This window comes from Olea europaea, chromosome 22 (genome assembly GCF_002742605.1).
Source record: "Olea europaea var. sylvestris chromosome 22, O_europaea_v1, whole genome shotgun sequence".
Classification (NCBI taxonomy): domain Eukaryota; kingdom Viridiplantae; phylum Streptophyta; class Magnoliopsida; order Lamiales; family Oleaceae; genus Olea; species Olea europaea.
Genome location: NC_036258.1, coordinates 5,399,538 through 5,400,962, shown reverse-complemented (window position 1 = coordinate 5,400,962; position 1,425 = coordinate 5,399,538). Strand labels below are relative to the sequence as shown.

Genomic DNA, 1,425 nt, shown 5'->3' with positions numbered 1-1,425 from the left:
ACCCCCCCCCCCCCCCCCCGGGCCACAGTGACCTGTTTTATTAGAACTCCATTATGTGTGAGGGGTTTATTATATTATATATTCCTAGTAGCCGTATCTTCGATATAGTGAATTTTCTCTTCCTATAATTTTCCCGTCTTGAGTTTTCACGAAAATCTTATGTTTTTGTTTTAATTTTATACATCAAACATTATTGTATTTTATATATTGCCTATTCCCGTATTTCGTAACAATATAATGCAATGAGATTCCATTACCTGTCTAACAACAGTCAAAGCTGTAGTACCACTGTAAAAAGAGTCAATTCCCGTGCAGCGCTGAAGTTCTTGATCAACAGCAGAACAAGTCTTGAAGTAAGATTGCTTCCATATATCAAACAGGCAATGGTTCGTGTGCGATCCCAAGTTACCACCCGAATTGAGTACATTTAGAGCAACAGCTTCTTGCCAATTTCGTAGTAAAGACGACGGCATCAATTCCCTCACCGTTTTTGCCACAAGATGTCCCCATGGACCATGCCCATCAAAAACTCCACAAAAGGTCATATCCTCTTGGCATCCAAACTCCTAAGATTAGAAATCACAATATCAAGCAACAGCTAAACTTAGGTAATTTTGATTAATAGTATCTGTCTGCAATGTGATTTTCGTACCTCCCACACAATGAAGCGATCCTGATTAATTCCTTTCTTCCCTCTTTTCGAGTAAACTGAAGTAAAATTATTATATTTGTAGCCATTAACAACACCAGAAGAAGTTCGCACCAGTTCTTTCCTCTTTGCTTCCTTCACCAATTCATCGGCGGTTTGTTTTCCAACATCTGGTCTCCTCTTCTTCCTACTACTTATCAAAACATTCTTTGACAAAGACGTCAAAAGACTAGATAGCTGCACCATCGGTTCAGCAGTATAATTAATTCTGCAATCTGTGTGCCAGTAATCAAATTAAAAAGAAGAATTTGCAATCAATAATTTCTTAGGAAAGGTATCTAAGTATTGCAATTTCAATCTATTCGCTACCACCAAACTAAGCCTTATTCCCAATAAATTTAAGAATGGCACTTCGATCCATAAAACGTAGCTGGCTCTAGAAAGATGTTAACTTTTTGTTTAATTTTTACATTTTCTCATAAACTAAATGAAGATGGTGCCAATAAACATCGAAGCAGATATCATAACTCAGAACCAATATATTTATCTATCACATAAACCCAAAAGCTTCATCAAATATAATAACTATTACAAAGAAAGGAATACCTGGTTTTGCTTCTATTATCGAACAAGACAGATGAGTGATGAGTATATTAAGAAACACCGAAATCAGCCGGAATATTCCACTTCCCGGCAAAGTCGCGGCGACTCAAACAGAAATACGAAGACCCAGATGCTTTTGGTTCCTTACAATCCATTCCTCTCTCTTTAGCATC

The 1,425-nt window shown here is 37.2% G+C and overlaps 1 protein-coding gene across 1 annotated transcript in view; it reads right to left on the bottom strand.

Annotated features, from left to right (window-relative positions):
• LOC111371499 (probable protein phosphatase 2C 34) overlaps positions 1-1,425 on the bottom strand; it is a 3,268-nt gene extending 1,843 nt beyond the window's left edge. Inside the window, exons 1-3 of the mRNA XM_022993526.1 lie at positions 1,256-1,425; positions 653-924; positions 258-566 (exon numbers count right to left, since the gene is read on the bottom strand). Coding sequence (XP_022849294.1) covers positions 258-566; positions 653-895 — 552 coding nt within the window. The 5' untranslated portion in view covers positions 896-924; positions 1,256-1,425. The remainder of the gene's footprint in view (positions 1-257; positions 567-652; positions 925-1,255) is intronic.